A 27,585-nucleotide genomic window follows, 5' to 3' on the forward strand; every position below is an offset into this window, starting at 1 on the left:
CATATAAGAGTTATTCAGACAGGTAAGAGAGTGTCGCCGAGGCCTGTGGACGAGCGCTCCCAGCGCAGCGCGCAAGATCATTCCTCCGTGGCTAAGGAATGCACAGTGAAGGAAAGGAGGGGTGGAAACCCTGAGACTCTCCCCACCCCGGCAGCCGGCCGCACGTACGTCACGGTCGCGTCTGCCCGTCTGACTCCACCCCCGGCTGTAAACCACGCCTCCCGGAGGGCAGAAACACGTGGCCGGCCCGGCTCATCGCTGTGAGGGCTCCGCTCCAGAAGAGTCTTAACAGATTTCTTCGTCTTGAAAATCGTCTCAAGTCTGATCCCAAATTGAAGGCCATGTATTCAGAGTTTATGAGTGATTATGTAGCTAGTGGTCACATGGAAGAAGTAACAGAGTCACAGATTCCGTCAGAGTCGTATTATATTCCCCATCACTGTGTGGTTAAACCTGAAAGTTCAACTACAAAACTGAGGGTGGTTTTTGATGCATCCGCCAAGAGCTCTTCAGGTGTTTCGCTGAACGATGCGCTCTTTACTGGCACCCGGCTTCAACGGGACATAGTTGACCTATTGTTGAGTTTTCGTCTGCATGTAGTAGTCTTCACTGGTGACATCAAACAGATGTACAGACAGATAGGTGTACACACTCGTCATCAGGATTATCAGCGCATTGTTTGGAGGTTTAATGATGCTGAACCTGTGAAGGATTATCGTCTCAAGACTGTAACCTATGGTGTCTCTGCAGCACCGTTTCTCGCATTACGTACACTTCAACAATTGGCACAGGATGAAACCGAGCACTTCCCAACTGCATCACAGGTCTTACTTACAGATGTCTACGTTGACGATGTTGTCACTGGATCTAATTCGGTTGATTCTGCCTTGGCCATTCAGAGGGAGCTTATAACACTCCTAGGAAAAGGAGGCTTCAAGCTGCGCAAATTTATGAGCAACCACCAAGCTCTTCTGGATTGGTTGCCAGTGGAGGATATTGAGATCCCACAACCATTTTCATTGGATTCGGACGATTGTGTCATTAAGGTCTTGGGTCTGCAATGGAATCCTGTGTCGGACACATATTCCTACAAGATACAGCCTAGTTCTGGCAATGCCACAAAAAGGACAATCCTGTCAAATCTGGCTAGGATTTTTGATCCTCTTGGGTGGCTCACCCCACTGAGTATGTTTGCAAAGCACCTGATCCAAGTCTTGTGGGCACGGAACCTGGGCTGGGATACTGAACCACCGGATGACATCCTAAGCAACTGGAAGAACTTCAACACTCAGCTGTCACAACTGTCATCAGTTACCATTCCCCGACTGATTCGAGGACAGGCAGGAGGTTCCTACCAGTTGCATGGATTTTCGGACAGCTCCGAAATTGGTTACGCAGCAGTTGTGTACTTGCGCATTGACAACCCTGATGGTACAGTTCTGGTACACTTGCTGATTGCCAAGTCGAAGGTAGCGCCACTCAAGGTTCAGTCGCTGCCTCGCTTAGAACTATGTGGGGCCCTTATGTTGGCTCGCCTGCTTCACCATGTCATTGATGCCTATGGAGCGACACTGCACTTCAGTTCGGTTACTGCCTGGACTGATTCACAGGTAACTCTTGCCTGGATAAACTCTTCTCCACATGAGTTAAAGACCTTTGTGGCAAACCGGGTTAGTCACATTCAAGAGCTAACTCGTCCAGAATGGTGGAAGCATGTTCGTTCGGAACATAACCCGGCAGACTGTGGATCCCGTGGGCTTCTGCCAGCACAAATTGTATCTCATCCTCTGTGGTGGTCTGGCCCTTCATGGCTGAAGAAGGCTGAGGACCAGTGGCCTGAAGGTATTCCGTGCATTAAGGCTTCTGACGTAATCCTGCTTGAAAGGAAGGTAGTGGCATTGGGAACTTTTATCTCCCCTGGGGACTTGGACACATTATTGGAACGTTTCAGTCGGTTGACAAGGCTGTTGCGTGTTACTGCCTGCTTGTTCAGATTTATCAACAATTGTCGTCATCCACTGGAAGGACGGGCCATAGAAGAGCTGTCATCGAAGGATCTAAACACTGCCCTAGAGTTCTGGATACGTTATGTTCAGTCCATGTGCTATCGAAGTGATTTAATTGCATTGAAGAAGGATCAAATCACCTCCCCACAACTTCGTAGATTGCTACTGTTCATTGACTCCAAGGGAGTGATTAGGGTGGGCAGCAGACTGTCTCATTCGGATCTGCCCTTTGAGCAGAAGCACCCAGCCCTTCTTCCTAAATCGAATCCCCTGACAAGACTGATCATAGGTCATTACCATGAAGTTAATCAACATCCGGGAATACAAGCACTCCAGGCCATTCTCAGGGAGAAGTTCTGGATTATGGGGGACAAGCGTGCAATCACCAACCTTGTGCACCGTTGTGTGCGTTGTTTTCGTGCATCTCCATCATCAGTTGCTCCGCTGATGGGAAACCTTCCAGCTATGCGGGTTCAGCAGGTAAAACCGTTCTCAAGGTCGGGGGTTGATTACGCTGGTCCATTCTTGATTAAGATGGCCCGTATTCGCAAGGCTGCTGTGCTGAAAGCATATCTATGCGTGTTTGTCTGTTGCGCAACAAAGGCAGTACATATCGAGCTAGCCTCGGACTTATCGACAGATGTGTTTTTGGCTGCCTATAAACGTTTCATTGCACGTCGAGGACGTTCCTCGGACATCTACAGCGATTGTGGCACCAACTTTGTTGGGGCACGAAATCAGCTCTCCGAACTACAACAACTCCTCACGTCGTCTTCCCATCAAACAACAGTGGCTTCATCGCTCGCACATCTTGGTGTGACTTGGCATTTCAACCCGCCAGCTGCTCCTCACTTTGGGGGTTTATGGGAAGCGGGTGTCAAGTCGTTCAAGTCCCATTTGAGGAGGGTGATAGGAGAGCAGATCCTAACGTACGAGGAGTTAAACACAGTATTGGCTCAGGTTGAAGCAGTGTTGAACTCAAGGCCGTTGTGTCCCCTCAGTGCGGATCCCAAGGACTTCACTCCTCTGACCCCAGGCCATTTCCTGACGCTGGAACCGTTAGTGACAATACCCGAACCAGATTTACGTCAGGTAAAAATGAACTGTTTGCATCGCTGGCAGCTTGTATCCCGACTACATCAAGATTTCTGGCATCGCTGGCATCGGGATTACCTGCACACGCTGCAACAACGTAGCAAATGACAGAAAAGGGCGTCAGGTCTTGCCCCCAACCAGATGGTGCTGGTCAAGGAAGACAGGCTTCCACCTCTGCAATGGCCGCTGGGGCGCATTGTTGATCTTCATCATGGAACGGATGGCGTGGCACGAGTGGCCACTGTACGCACTGTCACAGGCACTGTCAAACGGCCAGCAGTGAAATTATGCCCGCTCCCCTGTGACTGTTGAAATCGGTGATTTCAAGGTGGGCGGTATGTTATGTATATTGTATAGTTTCCGTGTAAATAGACCTTGGACATTATAAACATTGTTGGCATTGGTCAACACACTTGAGTTTTGAATCTCGCGCGCCGCGCTGCTGGCGATAGTGGCGCTGCTACTTGGCTGCTGTGAGTTGGCTGCCCTGCTTTCTCCGGAAGTCAGTTGTTCTACAAAGGCATGGTGGTAAGTGGTGCTATCGGGTACTCTTGCTATCTGGCGACATCGGTCGCCAAATTAAATAGTTTTGTGCAATTCGCTGTTTTATAGTCCATTAATGAACAGTAAGCTTACATTTCTAAGTCCCTCGAGAAACTTCTGAACAGAGTTTTACATATAAAATTGTTTAGTATTATTTACTGTGTTTGCTGTTTGGCATTCCCTACTAAAACAGTTTTTGTTTTTGTTGATGATGGTGGGTGTGTGTGTGTGTGCGTGCGCAGCTTCCTGGAGAAGTGGATCTTCGAGGGAGAGTGCAGCGACGTGTACGGGGAGTTCTTCATCCAGGCGGTGCCCGAGTGGCAGAGTGGCGGGGGGCGCAGCTACTGGAGCCGGGGGTTCTCCCTGGACGAAGCGGAGGTGCCGTGCTTCCTGCGCGGTCTGCACGACTCCGTGCTGCAGTGCGCCAAGACCGTCGCGCTGCTGAAGCTCTGCAGCCCCAAGGTAGCCGCCACGGTCCTCTGGTCCGTGCTGAATGCTCGGCCAGCATGCGAGAACAGTGGGGCGACTGAATTGTTGCCCATTGGAAGGGCAGCCCTTCAGGATTTATCTGACAGTGGTTTATTTGTACAGAGATTGGAAGGGCAGCCCATCCAATTTCTGTAAACACGCTCCTTTAAGAGTTTAAATAATCCTGAAAACTTGCCCCTTGGATGGGCAGCCCATTAGGATTTTTCTAACAGTAGTGTTTTTGAAAGGTTGTCTGAATTGTTGCCCCTTGGAAGGACAGCCCATCAGGATTTTTCTGACAGTGGTTAGTTTGTAAAGTGACCAAACCTAACCTAACCTAACCTAAACTAACCACTGTCAGAAAAATCCTGAAGGGCTGCCCATCCAAGGGGCAACAATTCAGCTCCCCCAGAACAGTGACGGACAGTAAATCATATTCATCCAAAAAATGTCAGGGTGTCAGGTTGGTATGTTATGGAAGTTTTCAACTAATGTATTTGAGGATAATCTAAAATATTAACAAGTACCCCTAAGTTTTTAGCTCCTGAGTAATGGTCATGATTAGGGCTTAGGGTATCAACATGCCTCGTGGCAAGACTCATTTTATAAACATTGGGTCGGCAGATTAAATGTTCAGTGTTTGCTATAATCTGCCAGATCCCGTTGCCTGCTGCTTTTTGGTGAGCAGCATGCAATGTCCGAACTATACTTTTAAATAACACATGTACATCTTTATTTGTATTTTGTAAGTTGTTCGTCATGAGCTTAGGTAAGTTACTTCTATTGTAAGACACATCCTTGATCATTTTCTTCACTTAAATATTTTTTTATTATTTCACTTCACTCTAGATTAAAAGTAATAAGCTAATAAATATCATGAAAAATATTCTTATGTCATACCAGCCATGACCCGACATGTAAGAACAGAAATATAACTTGATTATTGTAGTCAGGGGATCCAAAATTTTATGTTTAAGTTTCTACACAAATGAGTGTTAGGATGAAATGCTGATTTAAGAAAAGACATGTAAAAACTTTTTAATTTTATTCTTTAATGCTTGAAGTTACATACAGTGTCATTATTCCATGTTAGTAGACAAAATATAATAACTTTGTTTTTGTTGCTCGAAAACAAGTATCGTATTAACCAAGGGTCGCCCCCTTGGAATGGGTCGCAACCTTAATTTTGGGTAAAAATAATGTCTGGCATTTTCACCTGTAAAAGTCGCCCCTGCTTATGGGTCTTCACTAGAGTTCAGTGGATACAAATGAAGCTTATTGTCGCGTAAGAAATATCACACTGGCATTGATCCTCCGCTTGTCTTTGTCTGTTTACTACGGGAGGGTGTGAGGCGCCCACGGACCCCCCCCCCCCTTCCCCTTTTTTAAAATCATATTTACGACCCATCCAATTCTTGCACTTCCTAACAAGACAAAGGAACTGCTATTTTTTATACTTTTTTTATTTTATATATACCATTCCTTTGCCACGGAAAAAGGAGAGGAGGCAAGCTACTCTTTTCAGTTCCATTTATAAAAACTAGTACGCAAAAATAATTATCTATCAAGATAGACACGTTAATTGTGTGGGTGCCAATTCACATGACATTTACAGTGAAGAAATGAGCCATGTACTTGATTAATAATAACTCCATAAACTTAACAATTAAGATAAACAGTATAGTGTGCTGAGTTTCAAAATTACTTGTAAAAATTCACACTATGTTTTCTCATCACACATATTGATTTTAAAAAAAAAAGCACACAAATAATAGGTATTTAACATTTTATTAGCTTTACCTTAAATTTAGGGTGGTTGTATGTACCAGTCATATCACCGTAGGGTCATTCCAAGTCAAGTGATCCAGGAGAAAAAAAAATTGATTGCTTGATCATTTTATAGTTAGTTGATTTTTTGTTTGTTGATTCCTACATGATTAGAAAGTCCAAAAAGACTAATTCTAAATTATTATCTTTTTCTGAATTCCAATGGCAGCCATTTTTTTTTTACAAAACATGCTGATGTTTGCGTTTGTAAGGGTTTATGTAAAATTATAGTACTCTGAACTGGTAACCCTGAGGTTGAGTAAACAAAAACCAGTTTATTCAGGAAGATTCATTTATTATTTCCAGTACACATTTAAGGGAACATTGCATCCCAAATAGTAAAGTCAGACCTAAAGGTTTGACTTTAAAAATGACAAATTTTTAATTTTGAAAGCGTGTCACATTGTATACTGTGGAACCTAAAGAACCTAAAGAGACCATGAAACATTCTCAAATTATTCAAGTCCATTAAACATTTAATGAGTGCACAAGCTACTTCATGTAAATAAAGAGATAGAGCTAATATTGGTTGAGACCATGTTACGGACCCTGTAATCAGGTAGGAATCCACAAACAAGAAATCATTTGATTATAAAATGGTGAAACAACCACCTGTGGAACGGCCTGCTGAGGCACGACCACCTGTGGAATGGCCTGCTGAGGTACGACCACCTGTGGAATGGCCTGCTGAGGTACGATCACCTGTGGAATGGCCTGCTAAGGTACGATCACCTGTGGAATGGCCTGCTGAGGTACGACCACCTGTGGAATGGCCTGCTGAGGTACGATCACCTGTGGAATGGCCTGCTGAGGTACGACCACCTGTGGAATGGCCTGCTGAGGTACGACCACCTGTGGAACGGCCTGCTGAGGTACGACAACCTGTGGAATGGCCTGCTGAGGTACGATCACCTGTGGAATGGCCTGCTGAGGTACGACCACCTGTGGAAAGGCCTGCTGAGGTACGACCACCTGTGGAACGGCCTGCTGAGGTACGACCACCTGTGGAACGGCCTGCTGAGGTACGACCACCTGTGGAATGGCCTGCTGAGGTACGACCACCTGTGGAATGGCCTGCTGAGGTACGATCACCTGTGGAATGGCCTGCTGAGGTACGACCACCTGTGGAATGGCCTGCTGAGGTACGACCACCTGTGGAACGGCCTGCTGAGGTACGACCACCTGTGGAATGGCCTGCTGAGGTACGACCACCTGTGGAATGGCCTGCTGAGGTACGACCACCTGTGGAATGGCCTGCTGAGGTACGATCACCTGTGGAATGGCCTGCTGAGGTACGACCACCTGTGGAATGGCCTGCTGAGGTACGACCACCTGTGGAATGGCCTGCTGAGGTACGACCACCTGTGGAATGGCCTGCTGAGGTACGACCACCTGTGGAATGGCCTGCTGAGGTACGACCACCTGTGGAATGGCCTGCTGAGGTACGACCACCTGTGGAATGGCCTGCTGAGGTACGACCACCTGTGGAATGGCCTGCTGAGGCAGTGTGCTGGACCAGGTACGATGGCAGTGGTGTCCCGCAGGACCCACTGTGCGTGGCGGCGGAGCACAGCCGTCCCGGGGTGCGCTGCTGCGCGACGCAGGCCGGCCTGGAGCGACTGCAGGCGCGGTTCGCGCGGCACGAGGCGGCGTGCCAGCGGCTGTGCGGGGAGCCGGTGTCCGTGCGGCAGTTGCTGCAGCGCGCCGACGTCGACCTGGGCGCCGTGCAGCGGGCACGCGCCGGCCGCCTGCTGTGCATCCAGCGTGAGTGTCCCCCTGCTCTCTCTTCTCGTGTGAAGTAGCTTGGCTTTTAGGGTTGCGGCCGCGTCCTCGGCGGACGATTCGCCGACGTTTCGGTCGACATTGCAGTCGCCATCATCAGGGAGCAGTTACCTACTGGTCAAGGTTCAAGGTCAAGGTCAAAGTTCAATGCTAAAAGACGAGGTTAAAGGTATGGTCAACATAAAACTATACCAACATGACGCCAGCACATTCTAGCAGACGAAAACAATATGACGGTCTCCAGTGGACGAAGACAAGATAGCTGACATGACGTCATACCAGCTGACGATACCAGCTGTTCGGTCGAAATTGCAGTCGCCAGTAGGTAACTGCTCCCTGATGATGGCAACTGCAATTTTCGAACGAAACGTCGGCGAATCATTCGCCAAGGATGCGGCTACAACCCTAGAAGCCAAGCTACTTCGGACAATGGCCAAATCGAACATTATATTGTATTGTCCCAATTATTATTGATTTGCGTTTTTTTTGATGGTTTTAGGTTATTTGTGCAATGTTAAGTGGCTTGGTGTGCATGGGTGCAGGGGCGGGGGAGGCGCGGGCGGCGGCCACACGGGACGGCAAGCGGCGGCTGCTGGCGGAGCAGCGGGAGCAGATGGAGCTCGCCCAGGCGCGCAGGCTGCAGTTAGCGCAGCGCGAGCGCGAGGAGGAGGAGGCCAGGCGACAGGCCCGCGAGCCCCCGGAGGAGCAGCGGCTGGTGCAGTCGGAGAGGTGCGCTTTCCTACTACTGGTCGGTTAAAGACCTGTGTCTTGTCAGTTGTGTCAAAAAACATAGGATCACAGGGTTGTTTCTGCACAGGTAAGATGTGCTCCTTATGCCACTTTCCCTCTATGCTCCTCTCAGTCATTGAGAGACCTACATGCACACACACAAAATGAGACCCTAGGATGGATGGGTGTCAGTTTAAAGGTGGTGGATTGGATTGACGCAGTGTCGAGCACAGGCTGTGTTAATGTGGTGGAACTCACGCACCTGGACCCTGACAGTGCTTGTGAATGTGCACGGGGCAGGGCTGGGGTGCCACCGCAGAGCAGCACACATGCTAGACTCTGGCTCTGGCACACCCGAGTAGCTGCCAGCTCGGGACCACGGCCGCTCTGGCCAGCCGTTTTGCCTTGCTGTGTAGTTTTAACGAGAATACAAAAAAAAAAAATTAACAATACGGTACAGGGTTTCCACTCAAATCTGTAGAAACGTTTCCCTGAATTTTTCATGACTTTCCATTGCCAAAATTACAAATTTTGAAAAATTATTAATTTATTTTGCAGTTTTCTGAAAGAAATAAAGACATTCCAGTCTTCATACTAAACAGCTATATTAGTTACATCAGAACCTCGCCTAAACCATTTTACAGTGTGCATGATTATGCATTCAAACACTAACAGGAAAAAAAAGTGTTCAAATTCTGTGTGATGGCATACCGTAGCATAACATTTTCTTCTCAAATTACTATTACTGAGGATTTTCCATGATTCTCCAGGTTTAGAAAAAATTCCCTGACTTTCTTTGTCCTATTTTAACTTCCCTGACTTCTTTAAATCTCCAGAATATGATCACCTGATACAGTTCAATGATATTCAAACAAGTTGTAATAACCTGTTCTTGCTGAGCACTATTTGGACTCGGTCGTAATATGTAATATTGTGCAACTATTATGTGCTACCCGCTAGAAAACTGAAATCTGTTAAAAAAATAAATAAAAATTGAAACACAAGTGGCTAGATGGGTGCAGAGTTATAGAATGGACCAGATCATAGAATGCGAAAGATCACTTGCCTGTAGTTTCTGTTGGAGTAGTGTGGATGTTGCAATGAAACCTCATCCAGTCCTGAATTGCTCTCTGCTCATCACTGGTGCTGTGCAGATTGGCCGAGTTGAGGGACAGTGTTTGTTTAAAAGCATTTGGGAACAGACTACGCATTTCAGACATTTGCTCTTTCTATTGTATTTACATTGGTGTCTTGTATGTCGTTCCACAAGTCTCTCATTGGCCAAGCACTGAGGTGAAAATGTGTTTTGGAAAACTTAGTGACATTAACTGTGCTTCCCACAATGCTGCTATCTTCTGAATTTTTTTTAGATTTCCACAAACTTACGAAAGATGTCCAAGACAAACATTTTGTTTATGTAATATTTTCAGCTAGACTCTTTCTAATTTTCTCTTGAAGTCTAATAAACTTTACAATTAGCTGGGAGGGAAAAATTTTGAAACAAAAATATTCTCTACAAGTAACTTAGCATGTGTGTAAACCTTATCAATAGTTTCTCTCAATTGCTATCTCTATTACTGAATTGTTGGTGTCATTGAAAGTAAATTATTCGTACATATTTCAGTAACATAGTATGACACTATTATATGCTTGGTTTGTGTTACAGAGAAGCGCTAGTGCAGTTCTACGGCTTGTTGACGGAAGCCACCGACAAAATAATTAGGGACGCACAGATGGCAATAGAGGAGGTACAGGATAACGCAAGACACGCAGATACTGGCATCACTCTGCCTTCGCCGAACAACAACTCCCAGGAGAATGCTCTGAACATCGCCAACATCGTGCACTCGACACACACCGACGACCATCTCAACAACCCGATCATCACGACGCCCAACGGCAACGTTCACTTCCCGGACCCGAACAGCAACGAGGTGACAGCGACGCGACTGAAAGAGGACGTCGACAACGCGAACGCGGGCGTGGATCTCATCTGCCACAAGCTGGACGCCGCGGTGCCCAACATAAACGTGCAGGCGCGCGGGAAGAGGAGGGACCCCCCGGGCAGCCTGCCCCTCACGCCGTGGCACAGCGAGGCTCAGAGGAACAAGCACAGGGCACTGTACGAGGACTTCGGCATGGGCGGCGTCGTCACGGGCGAGGCAGAGGCCCGGAGGAAGAGTCTCGCCCCGGACACCGACCTGGAGAGGAACAGGAACCGAGTGTTGCAGAGCAGCATCGGCATTGGCTTGCGTTGCAAGGAATGGCCTGCGACGAGTGTCGGTCCAGACACGGCTGCGGTGCTCCGTGGCGACGACTCGAGCAGCACTGGGGTGAATGCCGTATGCGTGGGTGCGTCTCCTGAAGTGTCGGAGCCAGCAGAACCAGTGTCCCCAGATGTTGCTAGCGATGTGCAGTCGAGCGAGGCCGGTACAGCTACGAGAGAGAGCTGTGTGGATGTGGAACAGGGAGAGCTGGAGCCAGGGGTGCCAGTGTCCCCGAGTGTTGGCAGTGATGCTGGCGCAGCTACAAGAGAGAGCACGCAGCTCCCGAGGACTGGGCGGTGGCTGGAGGACTTCCCAGAGGTGGTGGACATTGCGGGGCACGTGCTTGGCGGGAGCGTGACGGAGTCGCCCGGCCGAGAGAGCCCCGATGCGCTGGCCGTGCTGTCGGCGCTGCGACGCTCGGTGCTGGTGCCCTTGCAGGCCCAGGCACGACTCGCCAACGCCCAACTGCTGCGCCACCTGTTGGTAGACTGCAGCCTGCTGTCGCACCTGCTCGCCCTGCACCGCTTCTTCTTCCTGCTGGACGGGGAGTTCTCTCGCACGCTCACCACGGACCTGCTGGAGCGCATGTACCGCGCGCGTCGCCCCATGGACATGCTCAACGTGTCGACGCTGGGCGCCGTGCTGGCCCGCGCCCTGGCCGCCTGCTCCACGCCCAACGGCTCGCACCTCAGCTTCAGGGTGAACAGCGTGCCTGACGTGTTCAAGCACGCCAGCCCGTCCGTGCTGAGCTGCCTGGCGCTGCACTACCACGTCGCCTGGCCGCTCGACATCGTCATCTCCGGCTCCGCCCTCGACAAGTGAGCGCGCTGGCCCCACCCTCCCTCACTGGCACGTTGCGTAATAGGTGCACAATTATTCAGGTTTATTTAATCAACTGGGAAGCTTCAACTTGTGCAGTCCCTGCTGTGTTAGATTTGTACAAAGAAATACCGTATTGGTCCGAATATAAGGCGACCATTTTTACATAAACGAGAGATGCAAAAATTGGAAGTCGCCTTATTTTCGCACCCAAGACGTCAGAACCGCAAACATTAGTTCCAAGCTGAAAGCTACAGTAGAAACATTGTTTAACAAAACGTTCACGATTTTTTATATTAACTAAAACTTTGTTACCTCACACGGTAAAAACAATAAATCCACCTAATATTGCAGTAATTTACAATTGTTTGAAGTTGAAAATTAAAATATTTGTTCTTGAGTAAAAACGTGAATGTTGAAGCATCTCAAAATGGCAACCTTTTATTTCACAATTCATATTTGTACTTTGTGTACAATCGCGTGTTAACATTTACGGTAATTTATCTTCAGATTTTTAACTGAAATATTTGTACTAAAATATCACAGTTATTTTCAGAACGATTGTTTACGTTTACAAACATTTCGGATGTAATGTATGGAAATTCACGGCTGCCAACTGTCTTTCCACAATATTTCTTTGTTGTAAAACGAACATTGCCGAACACGCTCGAAGACGCCATATTAACAGGAATTTGGTACGTTGCTTCAAAAGCTATTTTAATAATCCACTCTTTATTTATGTAAAAACCTTTCATAATTATAATAGATTATTCTTTCAAATTCATAGAACAGACTCTCTCTGTCAGAGAGTAATATGGACAAATATACGCGGTCACGTAACCGAAGTTATTCATGGCCGTATGCTTCATCATGTCAGCTAGCCACTTGTTTTGTTCCGGCAAGATGCATTATTTGTTTGCTTTTTTTACGTTAAACACACTACTAAATAGTAATACACCTTGTTCTGTGGTAATACGTAGCTTAAGTCAAACGGAAAGTTAAATGCTGTATTTTAAGAGTGATTAATAGCCATTGTAAAAATTTTAAATTCGTAGATACAGTAAACTGTGAAAAATCAACAATCACACATCGGTGGAACGGCGGGGAACGAGCTCTAGACAAATAAACAGCTCTGAAGATGACAATTATGCAGCTTCATTAGAGTAAACACGAAAAAATTTCTAGTGTAATATTTAAAAGTGTAAATATTTTCTAATTGTTTTCTTTTGACTTTTAGGGTAGGCCATTCAAACTTATTTTAAATAAGTAAAGTGATAAATATAAATTAATTGTTATACATAAATGCAAAAACGATTTATCAACACAAAATGTATGTCTAATGAATTTTCACATTAATTTCTACCAAAAATTATTTTTACATTTGTTTGGCCTCCTGAAACTGCAGGTCGCCTTATATTCGGGGTCGCCTTATATTCGGGCCAATACGGTATTAATCAACTTATACCATAGAACTTCATTTCACACATAATCTAGCTGTGGCAACATGGTTGTACTATCCCGAGTTGATCATGTATAGTTAAATTTTTATGGTTTTCATTTAGCAGATTATGTCAATTAACTTCCAACAAAAAGTAAACTGCAATTTTTATTTGTGAGGAGTTAATAGGAATTAGGTAAAATCTAACAAAAACATATTGTAATAACAGCATATGGTGGGTGAGGAGTAGTACCTACAGTCAAACCTCTCTGAAATGACCCCTCACGGTTCCCAGGAATAGGGTCGTAATAGATGTTTTCAGAAATTTTCAGTTGATTTCACCCCCCCCCCCCCCCCCCTTTCCAAAACCGCTACTCGCTAAGAAACCAGCCGTACAATGGCAGGATGCTGTCACTCACAATGCTAGACGGCTTTGCTTTAAACCCACTTCAACCTTCATGACAAGTCCGTCGCCCTACAGGCTACCTCTAAAGAAAATATGTCAAAAGACAGTTTATTTTTACTGGTTAGTTTACATGTACGTTTTCTCCTTGCCGTAGTTAAATACACTAGAACCCCGATGTCAAGAACCCCGGATTTAACGAAGCAGTGATTTTACGAATACATTCTCGGGGACCGTCAAAAAATTGGACATTTGGACCAAAATGTGAAAATCAGAAAAAAATAAAAAAAACTAAACGAAAGATCATTAAAATCTGTTAATTTTAACACACAGCGTAGGTATTTTTGTGTCGGCTTTAATACTTCCAATAATACAGCAGCGGTAGGTTCTGCACACTAAGCTCGCCCGGCTGGCTGGCGGCAGCGGCTTAATGACGCATAAGCTCACCCCTCCCTCCCATTGGTAACATTCTTCAAGGCTAGCTCATCCCTCCCAGACACACAAACCATTGTCCTCCCTTATAACACCCCAACTTCGCTCTCCTTTGAAAAACCTTCAGTGAGAAAATGCTCTTTTCACCCTCTCTTCTCCCGTAAAATTGGGCTATTATGAATGGGGTACAAATGCTGTGGGGGAGGGGTAAGATCGTTGTAAATATTATACAGCCAATCACACCCAAAAAAAAGTATGTCAAAATATGTCACTTTTCACACCAAGTTCGAGTTCAGTCATCTCTGGCAAGGAATTTACAAGCTTTTAAACGTAAATATAAATGTATTTTAATAGCAAGGGTCCTATGAAAAGGAATATACCGAATAAAATCATGCTGCTGTCACCAAACAAAGCATAAAACGGCCCAATGCTTGGACGCTTCGTTATTGCTTGCGCGAGAGGCGAGACGTAGAATGTTAAACGAAAGATAAATGCAAGGGAGACAGACGCAGCCAGTGTTTTTCCTGCGTGGGGAATAAGTGGCGTAGCCTTTTTTTTTTATGCTGGGTGAAGCGACCTTTTTCTGTCAACCCACGGAAAAAGATAATTGCTTGAGCTGTCAAAATAAACATCGCTGCGGCAGTTAAAACAAGTCGAGGCCGGCGTGCATCCAGTCGGTCGCTGTGTATATCTCTCGAAAAACAAAACATCTCAATTCATAACAAGATTCCTTATAACCTACACGTATTGCCGGATGTTTTCAGCCTGATCCATGCAAGTTCTTTAGCCACGTTTAGAATGAAAAAACCTGGGGCCAGTGTTGTGCCCTGTTTTGCGGACACAAAAAGCTTTTATCAATTTGCTGACAGTTTTAATATATTTTTACTCTCATTAAAATGAAGCAGATAACGTGATTGTTAACAAGTACAAGCAGCATCCGAGATCGGCCGCAGCGCACGGTACGGGGAGAGGGTGAGAAAGGGCGAACGAGCGGCCGACTACCATGTTCACACGTTGTCACAAAAACCTTTATCTGCACCCTGCCGTTAAAGGGACGTGGAATGGGGGTTGTCAAGCGCTGACAGCGGTCGACAGGAAGTTGTATCTATTTTTAGATAAGCGCTGCCTACCGCAGTACAGCACTGGGCAAGAGAAACGCAGTAACACGCTACTCACCACATGAAACTTATTTTCTGTCCGATTTTCTTCGGATTTTCGGCAATTTTTTCACGGTTCCTCGAAATCAGGTTGTAATAGAGAGGTGGTCGCAATAAATTTGGTCGCAACAAAAAGGTTTTACTCAAGTCCTGTGGTTTTATGCATTGATATTTCTACTGCGATGTTGGAGGTGCTTCCTGTTGGGTTCTTGCAGGTGTGTGGACAGTGGCAAGTATGCGTGTGTTGTTTGCGCAGGTACAACGCTGTGTTCGGCTTCCTACTGAAGCTGCGACGCATCTCGTGGGTGATGGAGCAGGACTTCCACTGGCTGAAGGGCGTGCGGCTGGACCGAGGCGCGCTGCTCGCGTCCCCGCAGTACCACAGCGTGCAGCTGTGGCGACACGACATGATGCACGTGGTGTGCGCGCTGCAGAGCTACCTGCTGGGCGTGGTGCACCACCACAGCTGGACCCAGCTGCAGCGCGGCCTGGAGGGAGCGAGCACGCTCGACCAGCTGTGTCGCCTGCACGCCCTCTACCTCCGCCAGGTCCTCCAGAGGTGAGCACCAGCCCACCTGTGGCATTACCCCTTCACCCTTACTCATGGTGTGCAACTGCCTGCCTGTTGGATTCCAGTGCCACGCACCGCAACTGTCGCAAGAGTTACCTCCTCACCCTTACTCATGGTGTGCAGCTGCCTGCCTGTTGCGTGCCGTGCCACGCACCGCAACTCTCGCGAGAGTGACCTCTTCACCCTTACTCATGGCCATGGCATCGCCCACTAATAGCGCTCGACTCAACATGTGCCACCAATAAGATCTGCGCTCGCTCCCCGTTGATTGCTCTTCTTCACGGCCAGATATGTCACCTGCAGGACTCTTCACCGAAACTTGTTCCTGCCAGAACTGCATGCCTGCCTGCCGCTCATTCGACCAAGGCAAACGTCCGTTTCATGCTTTCTGCCTCCCATATATTTTCATGCGTACCATCTTGAAGGGTTAACTATTCTAAACTGTCCGTTTATAGACACGTCACCTACATTTGTTTTCAGACGCTTTCCTGCGGGATTGTGTGGCTGGCTTGACCAGAAAAAAAAAGTGAAATCATCTTTGGGCACAATAAACTGCCTTCCATCGGAAACCGCCAGGACTTGTAGCGAGTGTCAGCCTCGTGCGTGCATGTTCTGGTGGGGAACCCCGCGAAGCAGGCAGTTTTCTCGGCATCCACGACTCTCACGAATCGGCTATCTTGTGGCGAGGCATTCTCAGAGACCTGACCTTCCTGAGTGAGGAAACTCCCAAGTCGAGGAGCAAACTCCGGGGAAGGCATCTCAATGATTGTGTTAGATGATTGCATAGAACTTGCAAGGTGGATGTGGCAGAGATCTGTCTCCAGAGTGCAGGAACAGCAGTTGTGTCGGGTTCAACACCTGGGGGCTGATGTCTGTCGGTGTTTCCTCTGTCATCTGGCCAGGAGCCTGGTGCGTGATGCACTGTCTCAAGTCAGTCTCCTGCCTGCAGTATATCCCGTGGGCATCGCCGGACAACGGACAAACAATCACGTAACGCCTTTCATGTCTTGAGCGATTGGGTTCTAGATATTCCAATTCCTCCATCAAACACTTTTCGTTTGTGCGCATCACATACCACAAATTGATATTTGATTATCCATTAACATAGTAGTAACCATGCCTCTGCAAATAAAAAACATATTTAATTTTTTTTTTTAATTTCTTAGATTTTTACTAACTGTAGTGTGCCTTGCTCCTGGAATCATAAACGTAGTGGCACAGCTGCAGTGCGTCAGGATTCAAGCTTGCTATAGCCCTACATTCAGGTTGTGCAAATAATTGGTAGAGCATTTGATATTGAAACATTTGGAAAGTTCATTTTAAAGGACATAGGATGTTAAGCATAGTGAATTGGCCCCAGAAAAATGTGTTATCTTTTCATGTTGGTACTAATAAGATATGTTAATCCTGCAAGTTTTATCGCTATCTATTTTGGTCTTTGAATAAAGCTAAAGCTTTTTTAAAAAAAAAAAAAAAAAAATATTAAACAGAAAATAATAATTTTTTCTAAAACGGCTCAACCAATTTGAATGAAATTTGGACACATTATAGAGGTATATAAAGGCTATACTTGGACAAAATACAGCTCATAATCTTCATATTAACCATTTTAAAATTGTGATTTTTTCCGAAATATTTTTATGATAACGTTTTCGTGCAGTTTCAAATTTTTTAATGTTTTTTTTTCAATGTAGAATAACCTCTCATATTTATAACTTAATCAAAAAGGTATGTCATATTGAAAAAAAAACTTACACCCGCTTTTCAAAATAACGCTGTTCAATTAGTGTGGTTTTGAAGAAACGAGATAAATAAACGGCATGATTTGAAGTAGCGAGGTCATATATTGGAAGCAGCAATTTTTTTTTAACGTGAATTTTTATCTCCGTGCGCGTATAATGACAATGGCACTTTGTAACGTTGCAAGACCCTGCCCTCCTAGTTAAATAATTTTCTTTTAAACTATTTTCATGAATGTAAACATTTCTTAAAAAGTCTTGGTAAGAATATTTTTACCGTTGTCATGTATTTAAGGGTTGATATTTCACTTGCTATGTGTTTTAAGAATGTACCTTGTATATTAACAGACATTTTCAATCATTACTATTTTTTATGTAATTATTCACAAATAAGTCGCTGTACTGGATTTTTGCCTGTTTTGGCCTACTTTTTCAGGTTTTTATAATAAGTAGTTGAATTTTGCCAAGTAATTTGTATTATGATTGCTGTTCTTAATTTTCATTAACGTGTTGAATGATTCTAGAACACGGGACTGTGTCTGGTGTGATGGTTAGAAAGAGAGGCATGAGAGGCCTTTAAGTGCGAGTGAGAAAGAAACAGTGCTTCCCCACCGAGATAAAAGCTGTGATTCACCACTGGTCGTGGGAACTAAGTGATAACTGCTGTCTCACGGTGTGGGAGAGAGAAGGAAAGTGTAAAGTCCCTGGCTATATGGAGAGAAAACTGTTTTCAATGTGTGTTCTGTTTTCCTATTGGCTTGTGATGTGTAGTGTGAATGAAGCGTGTGTGTGATTGGTCGGTGAGGACTTAGAGCTGGGCCGATGCCGATCCCCGATCGTAGTAATCGGCCGATTTTGTTAATTTTGCCGATCATAATGATAGGCAAAACGTAACCGATTATTTGAGCCAATCATTGGTCTCCTACTGCAAACTTATAACATTGAATAATTACCTATACCTAACAACTTTCCATGTTTGTTTACGGTACTTTTCGGGAAGAAAATTTGATTATTCATGGAAAAATAATAGGATTTAATAATTTAAAACTAACCACACACAAAAAAAATATACCAATAAAGTAAACAAATACCGTAAGTTTTATAAACATTGAACAGTTACATACCTAAGTATCAATTTCCACGTATATTTACGGTACTTTCGGTAAAATAATTTTCCATTATACTATTTGCAAAGTCATTTATCATTTACGAACCGAAAACTATGTATTTGTTTACCATTTACGGTTAATATTACCGGAATGGCGAATGGCGACTGTTGTTTAGGTTTGGTTATGTGACGCCAGAGATTAGAGTGACGCGCGTCGCGCGACGGAATTCGTACGGATTAATGGCGCTAGTAGTTTTGTGGTTAGTAAACAACTACTCTTCGGGAATTCATCTATTTAGTTTTTTCTCGCTAAATATGGCCTATTGAAAGTTTTGTTTAGCGAAATTAATATTCTTATCCTGTTTAGCGGGAAATAGAGCTTAACTTTCTTTTGTATAAAAACCTGGTTGATGAAGAGTTTTGTTTCCCACAGTAGAACCTCGTTAATCCGTGACGCGCTAATACGGGAATCGGATAATCCGGGACGATTTAAAACCCTTTCATTCACAAATTATTGAAAACAGAAAAAATATTCTTCGGTAAAATACGGATAAATATATATCTAGAATTACAATTATATTAAAAAAAAGAAATTTAATAAAATTTATATACATTTTGAGGATGTGGCCATATGGCAACCATTGGAAAACAGAATTTCCTTTATATTTATATTTTTATTTATATTTTTATTCACAAGAGAGGTTTAAAATTTGTGTTGCCATATGGTATCAGAGGGAATGAAAGGGTTAAAAGTGCAGAAAAAAAAGAGAAGCTAAAATTGTCAGCGCTTAAAATTAACGTCACGCGGGCCGGCGTCCGGCAAACAATGCAAGCCATCGCGTGGGCCGCCAAAATCTGCAACGCTGTTTGTACCGACCCTTTGTGTCGCCCCCCCCCCCCCCCCCCTTTTTCAACTGTCACATTTGTCACTCTTTAAACTTGAGGGAGATGTCCTGACTTCTGCTTCCGGTCTCCCGTTTGTTCGAATGTTGTTTCACGTGCTGCTGAGTTACTTTCCGCCCGCCAACGCACGGCAGGCGCCTGGCGAGTGACGTGTCTGTCTGGCATTCGGCTGGTCGAAGGGGTGGAGGGGGGTGGGCAGTGGCGTAGCGTGCCATCTCGGCGCCTGGGGCGGGAGACCCATTTTGCCGCCCCCATTCTATAGGTGCTTAATTAAAATTAAATTTCACATGCAATGAGGTACCTTTTATTGAAGTTAAAATAGGATGAGCGGTTTTACAAGCGGATTCTACGGGCCTTATGAGCAGCGAAGTCAGAAATAACTTTGTCAAAATCAATATTAGCAGCCAATTCTTGTTCAATCGACAATATAGCCAAGTTTGATAGTCTAGCGGAGCTCATAGTAGATCTGAGGTAATTTTTTATTAGCTTCAACTTCGAAAAACTTCTCTCACAACTTGCAACACTAATCGCCAAAGTCAAATATATACGAATCAATATGACTATATTTGGAACCGAAATTCCGAGATTCAGTTTTTGAATGAACTGGAGGAGCTCCAGTGGTCCTTTACCACTTATATCTTCCTCTGATTCAGAACAGGCAACAACAACAAACTGCTGAAGATGCTTCCGCTCCATCTGAAACTCGTCCTTGTCGATGTCTTCTAATACATGGGAAAGATCACACTCGAACTTGCTGCCCAAAAGTTTCGCTGGCATCAAAAATCCGAACTTGTCCGATATTTCTTGAATTTGCTGGAATCGAGTCGTCATTTCTTGAATGATCTTGTCGAATGATGCGATAATCTCTCGACGGATTTCCTGTTCGTGAGACAAAGCTGCATCTTCAGAAGATTCATCGCCATGCATGCGTTTTTTCCAGCGAATTCTTCTCGTTTTGAGTTCGATTCCGAGTTTTTCGCAGAGTCTCTTAGCAAAGTCAATTGCTTCTTGCACGAAACGGTCTCTACTTTCCACTAAGAGGGTTTTCAAAGCGCAGAGTTTCTGAGCACACTTATCCACACTTAGTCCTCGTTGCTGCAGGTAAATCTATGCGTCATCTACTTCAGGTAGCACTGCAGCCCAAAAGCCAAGAAAAGTTAGGAAGTTAAATGACTGCATGGCTGTCAGGAGAAGACTGGCTCCCGATCTTGTTTCGGAAGTTTGAGATGAATCTGTTAATTGTTCCAGTACCTCAAGAACTACCTCAAACTTATTTTTAAGCATCTTGACAGCTCCATGTCTAGCGCTCCAGCGCGTTTCAGTGACTCGTTTTAATGCTTGCCCTGTGACGGCAACCAAAGCGTTCCATTGAACAGTTGATGCGGAAAAGAAGGCAAACAGCTTCTCCAGAGTTCCAAAAAACGTCACGGAATCCACTGATTCAGAAGCAGCGTGTACCCCAGCCAAGTTTAGTGAGTGGTTTGTGCATGCAACGAATATAGCTTTCGGATTCAGTGCTTTAATCCGGGCTTGAACTCCATTGTGGATCCCTGACATTGTGGCAGCATTGTCATAAGCCTGTCCTCTCAGATTCTGTATGTCCAGTCCGTCTGATGTTATCTTCGCGATTATATCGTTGCTGAGATCTTCTGCATTTTTTCCTTTTGGTTCGAAGAAGTCAATGAAAGATTCTACCACGGCGACTTTTTCTCCTTCGATATATACGTATCGCAGAACTTGGCTCATTTGGTCATTGTGGGAGATGTCTGGTGTACTGTCGAAGATTACGCAATAATATTTAGCTTCTTGAATACGATGGATGATGGTGGATCGAACTTGCTGTCCCAGTAAGTTTATAAATTCATTCTGGGTTTCTGGAGATAGATACGAAACTGAGACTCTTGCTCCCAGCTTTATCTTTGTCAGGTGTTCCATTAGAAGAGGGTCGTATTTAGCTAGGAGGTGCACTAACTCCAGAAAGTTCCCGCAATTGCCACTATCATCTCCTCGAATGTCTTCTCGATGTCCTCTGAAGGCCAGATTCTGTTTGGCTAAGAACTGGATAATATTCAGCATCCTGTACAGTACATCCCTCCACTTCTTCTCCTCACTTTCGAAAACTTCTTGTTGTTTCTGATCGATGGTTGCTTTACAGTTCAGGCGAACTTCCAACTCCTTCCATTTCAAGAAGCTCTGTTCATGGCCCAGGCTATTTTCATGGTCTCCAATTCTTGGATTTAGCTTCCACCATTTGTTGAATCCTTCTTCAGATGCGAAGTTAGAGCAGGAATTGCCAAACAGCTTGCAAGAAAAACAATACAAGGATTGCTTCAAAGGCGAGTACACCATCCATGTTCGGAGAACCTTTTCGCCGTTAGATAATGGTTTGTAGAACCACTCTTTGGTTAGTTTTCGGGTACCGCCTTTCGTTGAAGTCCCTGAGCGAACAACATCAGCAAATTTGGAATCGATGTGCTGTACTGAGTCAGATCCGCGACATACTAGAAGCGTTCTTACTTCGTCGGTCATAGGAGAAGGCCAGCAACCTACATCGTCGAGATTCACATCTCTGATTTCGGCAGGAGCAGAAGGCACGATTTCAATTATGTCTTCTTTGGCAACATTCACTTTTTCTGCAGGCTTATGACTAGATGCTTGAGGTACTTTTGATGAGTCGACTTCGTCTTGACCCTGCTCTGTGGTGGGACCAGAACTACTTCCAACTGCGACGGCAGGTACGTCTTCTTCTTGTACCTGTAAAATAAGTTATGTATTCCCATGAATATTGGCCGGAGGACACGTTCGAATTTAAAATAAGTATTTTATCTATCACAAAACAAAAGTGGTTTTGGTGACGGCGCGGTTTGCCGGGCTTATAGGAAAATTTACAATCAAAATTGATTTTGTATGGCAGCTACCTTTTTTAGAGTTTCCCGGTAAAAACTGACTGAGTAAGCCATGTTATAGATGTTATTAAAAGATAAAATGACGAGAAATTTGAGAAAAATCGTTGGCGCCATTTTTGAGCTAAATGAAAAATTATGTTATCTTTGTATGACAGGTACCATAAATAATAAAGTTATCCAAAAACAAAAAAAAAAAATATATATTCCTAGACTACTACTAGATTTACAAAACATCCCCTATTGAAGTTTTAAATTCAAGTAGCAGGACAAAATTCAGTCGTAAACTTAAAAAGATGTACCTTAACTCAATGTAATTTATGTTAATATACTCCATACTTTTTAAACAATAATCAATGTTCAAACAGCTATTAGAGCAATTTTAAGTGTATTATAAAATAAGATGAATGAACGAGTGTGACTCCGTACTCGCAGACAAACCTAGGTGAATAGGTTTTGCGAGACTAATGTAAGAAATATTGTAACTTTTGTAAACAATAAATAAATAAATAAATAATAATAATAATAAATAACTGGAGTAATTCTAGGCCATGCATGATTCTAGATGGAGGAATCATATACCTACTTACACTGGAATCACTTCCGCTGCTGCAGGATGCCACCGAAGTCGTTAACGTGGCTTTCGAACCAGAACTGGAACTAAAATTTTTCAGTAATGCACCTTGAGACTTCTTCGCATCTGCTTCTTTCTTAGCCTATTTTTTGCGGAATTCCGCACCACTTTCTTTGACTCTTTTCATTTTCAAAAACTAGTTCAAAGATTGGGTAAAGTTTCAAATGTTTAGTTTTAGAAGATTCAACAGTATTTAAAAGATCGAAACACAATCAAAATGACTTTCGTTTCGTATCCGAAACTCTCGCGAAACAAACATACGAGTAAAGCGTGATTGCGTAACGGTACTTCACGATGCACTAAAACAAACAAAGATCAGTACTGTAGCATGTGTGCTACAGCTGCTACCTTTGATAATGTTTATGTTGGCAGAAATGGTTAACGTATTTTATTAATCTTTCGGATGCCCTGGTAATACGAGTTATTTTGGATTTAAGTTTGTTATATGTTGTTTTAAAAAATAAATTTGTAATTCTTGTTTAGTCTTATTATTTTTAAGTTTAAGATTTTAAGTTATTAAATTGGTCTGGAAAGTTCGAGGACACTACCGAATATGTTGGTAATCGCTGCGCTAGACGGCGCGCGAGCAGAACAGCTGATTGTGTGACGTCAGGTGAAACGGGCGAGCGGAGTCGCCTGGTAGGCCCAGGCGGGCGCGCACGTGAAGTAAAACGCGGGTTGGCCATGGTGATGGTTCCACATCGAAGTAACTGTATACGAGTGTTCCTTTTTGAATATGAACGGGGTTCATTTATATAATTTAGAACGCTTTGGTACGATGAACGCGTTGTTTGGTGAGGCGTGTGTGAATATCGCGAGGATTTTCCAAGGATGAATTATGTGCGCCGAAATAAACTCCAAGACGGTATTGCGAAGGATTCGTCATATCCGTACAATTTCCTGCAGCTACGGTAACGTATAATGGCAAGGGTTTGCCATTAAAAACACTCGTGAGCAAACGAGTGTATTTGGTGACCGGACATCACGACGTCAAAAAGCAAGTAAGTGCCAGCTGTGCCCCTGCCCCGTTGACCCCTTTGACCCCTGGTGCGAAACTATAATTTGTGGATTTTTGGGATTTAAATTAACGGACTAATAAAACTGAAACTGGGATTTTACGTTCAGCGTGTTTCACCCAATCCCTGCCAGACCTAGAAGAAAAAAGGCGTCGACCGTTAGAAAATGACTTAACTGAGAAGGGCTTGTAAACCCATAATTTGTAATTTGCTAAATTTTTGTTATATTTATTTGCATGTTAAGGTGTGTCAATTTTTTGCTAGATTTTGCCTATGTTAATAAGTATTTACAGCGGTGATACGCCCGGTGCGTATCTATATTTGTATTTGTATTTGTATTTGTATTAATATGTTCTTATATATTTTTAATGCCTTTTTGGTAATTATATTTAATTTTCGGAGCTCCGAAGTATATGATCAAATTATAATTTTTTGGGGGAATTGTTAAAGTATTTTTTTAGTATTATTATATAGATATTTTTTTATAAGTAGTAATAGGGTATGTATTTTATGATGGATGCGCCGATTTGTGATGAAACGATTTTATGATATATATATATATATTTATTAAATGTTGTCATATAAATTTTGCGTCTTTTTAACTTGCTGCCTCCTCTCACTGTTCGCAACCTTATTAGTATTTTTTAAGCCTGCTATTAGTTTGGGTTTTAATATTTTTTTGGGTTTACCTGCGCTCGCGGTACAGGGCAATATAGGAGTTTTACTGTGTCCCGGTTTGCGGAAGTTGTTTGGTTTGCCCTGGGTTAAGGTCAAACTTTACAGTACAATGCGTAGTACTAAATTCAATGAGTGCGAAAGAGAGGCATCGACACGGGCCGACGCGTGAAACAAAAGATTTTGTATGAGTAATGAACATAATAAGGAGTGCCGCTCAACTCGGCTCGCGCGCGCCGGGCGGCGCGGCGTGATGCGATGTTGCCGTTCCTATGTAAACAAACAAACGTTGCAGTTTTTCTTTTAAATAAATATTAAAAAATAGTTGGTGCGCGAATTTTAGATAAAAATGGAACATTATAGTGTGTCTGACACATGTAATGAATGAATCATAGATCAGATCTCAACCCGCTTCACCGGCGACCCGCCCCCTCCGCCCCACCCACGCTACGCCACTGGGGGTGGGGAGCTACCCAAAATTTATGTGTACAAGGTCAGCACGATCTTATCTTTCTCTCTTCGGCTGCTGTAAATGACAGTGAACTAATGGCTAGGCAGTGCCGTATTTTTTTAAGCCGAGACAACAATTCGAAGGCGGCCCTTACCGTTAACCGATTATCCGAGTTTATTATTATTATTTTTTTTTTTACAGAATTTCAATTATCCGGGCATCGGCGGGTCCCAATGAACACGAATAATGGGGAGTTTACTATTTTTATCCATCTGCTGCCAAGGCGCAGTAAGCCTCGGGAGATGTTATGTCACATGACCTTGGCCTTAACCCAGCTGCACGCTGGTGTCTGAGAAGCTTGACAAGACCTTCCGGGCTTACCTGTATAATCGCTAGTCCTTGAAATTTATGTCGTGATTTTTAAGTAATCATGTCAATGAAAAGTAGTTTTGTCTGGGAATACTTCACCGTTTATAGTGATCCGTCAAAAGCAACGTGCAATCAGAGGTACTTGAAAGGCTCTAATCGGCTCAGAAGATCGGCAAGATCGGCAGCAGATGATCGGCATCGGCATGATCAGCAAAATAGGTGATCGGCCCAGCTCTAGGTGAGGTCATGTGACTTCTCCTCCCTGCGTGGAGGAGACGTGGCATGAGTTCATCAGTAGTCTGTCGATCGCTGCCAGGCGAGGGCGCGTTCGGCGGCTCGCGATTTTTCACCAGGTGCGGCAGTGTTTGAGGCCGCTCAGATTTCATGTAGGTACAGTAAAAGGTTGCTAAAAGGCTGCTAAAAGGCTTAAGGACGTCGGTTTTCTTTAATTTTCATCGCCCGAGCTGCGAGCATTTCTCGACAGGCAAATGTACGACTGGAATGAGTGAGCAAATTATTGAAAGTGTTTAGATTCGTCTGTGCAGCATTCTAATTTGAAAAAAATAAAAACAAAACTAAAATTGGCGCAACATCTTTTTATTCTTGTATGTAACGAACCGTTACAACTTGTGTAACATTAAATTAACATGCAAGGTATTAACAATGTGACGAATAAACAAACAATATTTTGCTCTATTTGTAATAGCTATTTGCTTCTTCCATTGTGTATTTATCTCAGACGATGCCAATACCGAGTGTTCAACCAATGTTTATATTGCGCCATCCCGCATGTCAGCAGCTCTGTAGAGAAAGTAAGAAGCTTTCAGGGCTAGTTTACCTCACGTCTAAGGATGCACCAGTAGCAAGTCATTCCGGACACGCATTTAGAAAACATACGTTTATGTTATTAGGTTAAAAATTATTTATAATAATAGAATATGTTAAGTTTTTTAAATTCTATTTCGAGTGAAATATAAATCCTATATAAATAACAAAAATGTTGTTTCTTCTAATATACAACCCAACACAGGCTGGTAAAGGATCGTTTACAACCGACGAAAATGCATTTCCTCTTGCCAGGTTTCCTAACAAAGGGCAATGTTTCAGTTCACATTAAAGTTTACAAAATGCCGGGGTGTTATTTTCCGCACAGATTGCACAGTTGTTAGGCAAAAATGTGCATGATGTTAAGTCCAGTGCGAAAGAAATCTAGAGGCGGTGTGAACGATGTAACCTGCCCTGTGCGCGCGACACACAACTCGGCTGCCAGTGCTGTCCAAAAACTCTGCATACACCCGCGTGAAAAAAAAGTTACTTCCCATGCAAAATACACGGCCTTACTCCCCTTTCGCTCATTGTTTAGGCTTCCAGGGAATCTCAGTCTATTTGCTTGCCACCGAAAATATTCAGTAAAAAAAACTTACCAGTAAATATGGGATTATTCCGGACCTCATGCCCAATCCAGTTGCGGGTCGTAACTTACAGTTTGTTCAGCCGCTCGAACGATGATCGGCCACATCGGTCACAGTAGGCCTTGTTCTCGTCGTTGTACCAGGCTGTCGAAATGCACCGTCCGCCGCGGGAGCCCCTCCTCGGGACTCGAGCGTCAGCTCGACATCATTGCTCGTTCTCTTCCGCGTTGCCACCGCCAACATGATCCAGGTGCACCAACAGTCCGCACGCAAACACCTGCTGAGCTATTTCCATAATTGTTTTAAGCAGCCTAGAGCTGTTACCAAACTAAACTGTAGCATATTAGCTAAAAATTAATACAGAATTAAATTTGCATTAAAAATTGTGTGTAAATATATTTAACCATTGTGATTCAAAGCAAACATAAAGAAATCTAACTGAGTAATGAATTAAATAAAAATGCAGTGAAGTAAAACTAAATGAAGGGGAGAAAAAAAAAAACATAATACTGATTTTAATCTGGCAAAAATTAGGTACATAAAAATTTGTGGCGGCGCAAAGTCCCGCAACGTCCGCCTACAAAAAAAATTTTTAATTTGGCAACATGGAACTAAAGATAAAAAATCGCTGAGGTTTTTACTAGATCCAAAGTGTCCAAGAAAAAGACATTCAAGAGTACGTCAGAAAAAATAAAGGTTACTACTAAGCTTTTAATTTTAAATACATAAATTGTTTATGAAAAGGAGAGTATTCTGAATTGTGTGTTTCATATCATATTCAACAAGAAATAGTGACTTTTACAGTGCTGAAAAGAATTTTCATTTGGAGGTGAACCTT

The 27,585-nt window shown here is 43.9% G+C and overlaps 1 protein-coding gene across 1 annotated transcript in view; it reads left to right on the plus strand.

Annotated features, from left to right (window-relative positions):
* Positions 1-27,585, plus strand: part of LOC134528642 (gamma-tubulin complex component 6) — a 57,158-nt gene that overhangs the window by 25,655 nt on the left and 3,918 nt on the right. The window contains exons 8-12 of the mRNA XM_063362442.1: positions 3,887-4,106; positions 7,484-7,703; positions 8,264-8,450; positions 10,117-11,535; positions 15,223-15,525. Coding sequence (XP_063218512.1) covers positions 3,887-4,106; positions 7,484-7,703; positions 8,264-8,450; positions 10,117-11,535; positions 15,223-15,525 — 2,349 coding nt within the window. The remainder of the gene's footprint in view (positions 1-3,886; positions 4,107-7,483; positions 7,704-8,263; positions 8,451-10,116; positions 11,536-15,222; positions 15,526-27,585) is intronic.

The sequence above is a fragment of the Bacillus rossius genome, chromosome 1 (assembly GCF_032445375.1).
Source record: "Bacillus rossius redtenbacheri isolate Brsri chromosome 1, Brsri_v3, whole genome shotgun sequence".
Classification (NCBI taxonomy): domain Eukaryota; kingdom Metazoa; phylum Arthropoda; class Insecta; order Phasmatodea; family Bacillidae; genus Bacillus; species Bacillus rossius.